Source organism: Cucurbita pepo, unplaced genomic scaffold, assembly GCF_002806865.2.
Source record: "Cucurbita pepo subsp. pepo cultivar mu-cu-16 unplaced genomic scaffold, ASM280686v2 Cp4.1_scaffold003213, whole genome shotgun sequence".
NCBI lineage: Eukaryota > Viridiplantae > Streptophyta > Magnoliopsida > Cucurbitales > Cucurbitaceae > Cucurbita > Cucurbita pepo.
The window spans coordinates 1-1,229 of record NW_019649228.1 but is presented as its reverse complement, the minus strand read 5'-3'; the positions used below and the strand labels follow the sequence as shown (position 1 = coordinate 1,229).

General features: G+C 39.5%; 1 protein-coding gene across 1 annotated transcript; it reads right to left on the bottom strand.

The window, feature by feature from the left end:
• Nucleotides 1-105: 105 nt before the first annotated feature.
• On the bottom strand, nucleotides 106-1,197 carry LOC111786886 (LEC14B protein-like). Its single transcript, XM_023667087.1, has 2 exons — nucleotides 613-1,197; nucleotides 106-282 (listed from the first exon to the last, which is right to left on the bottom strand). The coding sequence occupies exons 1-2, from the start codon at nucleotides 1,036-1,038 to the stop codon at nucleotides 121-123; spliced, it is 588 nt and encodes a 195-aa protein (XP_023522855.1). The 5' UTR covers nucleotides 1,039-1,197; the 3' UTR covers nucleotides 106-120.
• Nucleotides 1,198-1,229: the final 32 nt, after the last annotated feature.

The window sequence follows — 1,229 nt, the reverse complement described above, 5'->3', positions numbered from 1 at the left end:
AAGACATGCAACATATTACAATTAAATAATTACTTATTCCCAAACAAATGTTAGATAACTAGAGAAGATAAATAGCCAACAAGCTATTCGATAATGCCACAGTGCCATGGAAGCAGATACCTAAGGCTTGATACACGTATAGTTTCTCGAGTAAGCACTTACAAGGAAACGCTGGTCAGGAGAAAGTGATGTATCAGTAATTGTCCACCGCAAACTTTTTGCAAGAATGTTCTTTTGAACCTTCCACCCATTATCCACATTATAAATTCTAATGTGGCTCCCCTGCCAACAAATGTTCTCGTAATTAGTTAATAGTTACAGTACAAGGTAATAATCTCCCACGAGCCAATTTTTCGACAGAGGAAATATAGACACTACGAGGATTGGGCACATTTAACTCATTTATGAGAACTAAAAACAGGAAAGGAACAACACAGATAATAGTACGATTAGGACAAACGAAAAAGATCGAGATTGTTAAGCAAAAAATAATAAGTTAGAGAGAGAGAGAGCTACAAAGCTAAATTTTGTTCTCCAACTAACCGAATTTGATCCGAAGCCACAAAGAGATTTCACATATTAACATTTAATACAAGGGTTGCTCGGAGGTACCTGAAATCCTGCAACAAATAGAGAACCATCTGACGAAAACTGCGAGACATAGGCTCGGCTAGTCATTTGGTCCACAAGCCATGGACCATTAACAGGCAAATATCTGCTCAAAATGTGACAACAATCTCCAGCTGAGAACCTTCCCTTCCCTGAATAGTTACATTCCCGGCCCGCCAACATTTTTACAGGGGAAATATATACCTCCCGCTTCCCAGGCAGTACTTGACTCAAATGTGAACTAGGCCCTGATTTCATTCTAGTAAGCTGTGCAATTTCATCATCTAAATAATTCAAAGGCTTGTTGGACACTTGACCTTCAACCGCTGCATTGATACTCATGTCGCCATCACAGTCAGAACCAATCTCTAGTCTACTCAAAGCGTAACCCATATCACCAATGGTGGCCCAGCTTGGGATACCATACATCTTAGTTCAAGAACACCCTATAATATGTCGATGGACACACTCGTAAAACTTCAGATTAACCCTCATCTGAACCCCGACTTCATTCCATAGCTGTTTCCCACAACCCAGAAACAAGAAAACCCAAATGATCTGTTAAGAAATTGCTGGAAATTACGTCAAAAACAATTAAAACTCAATCAGGTCCCGTAAAA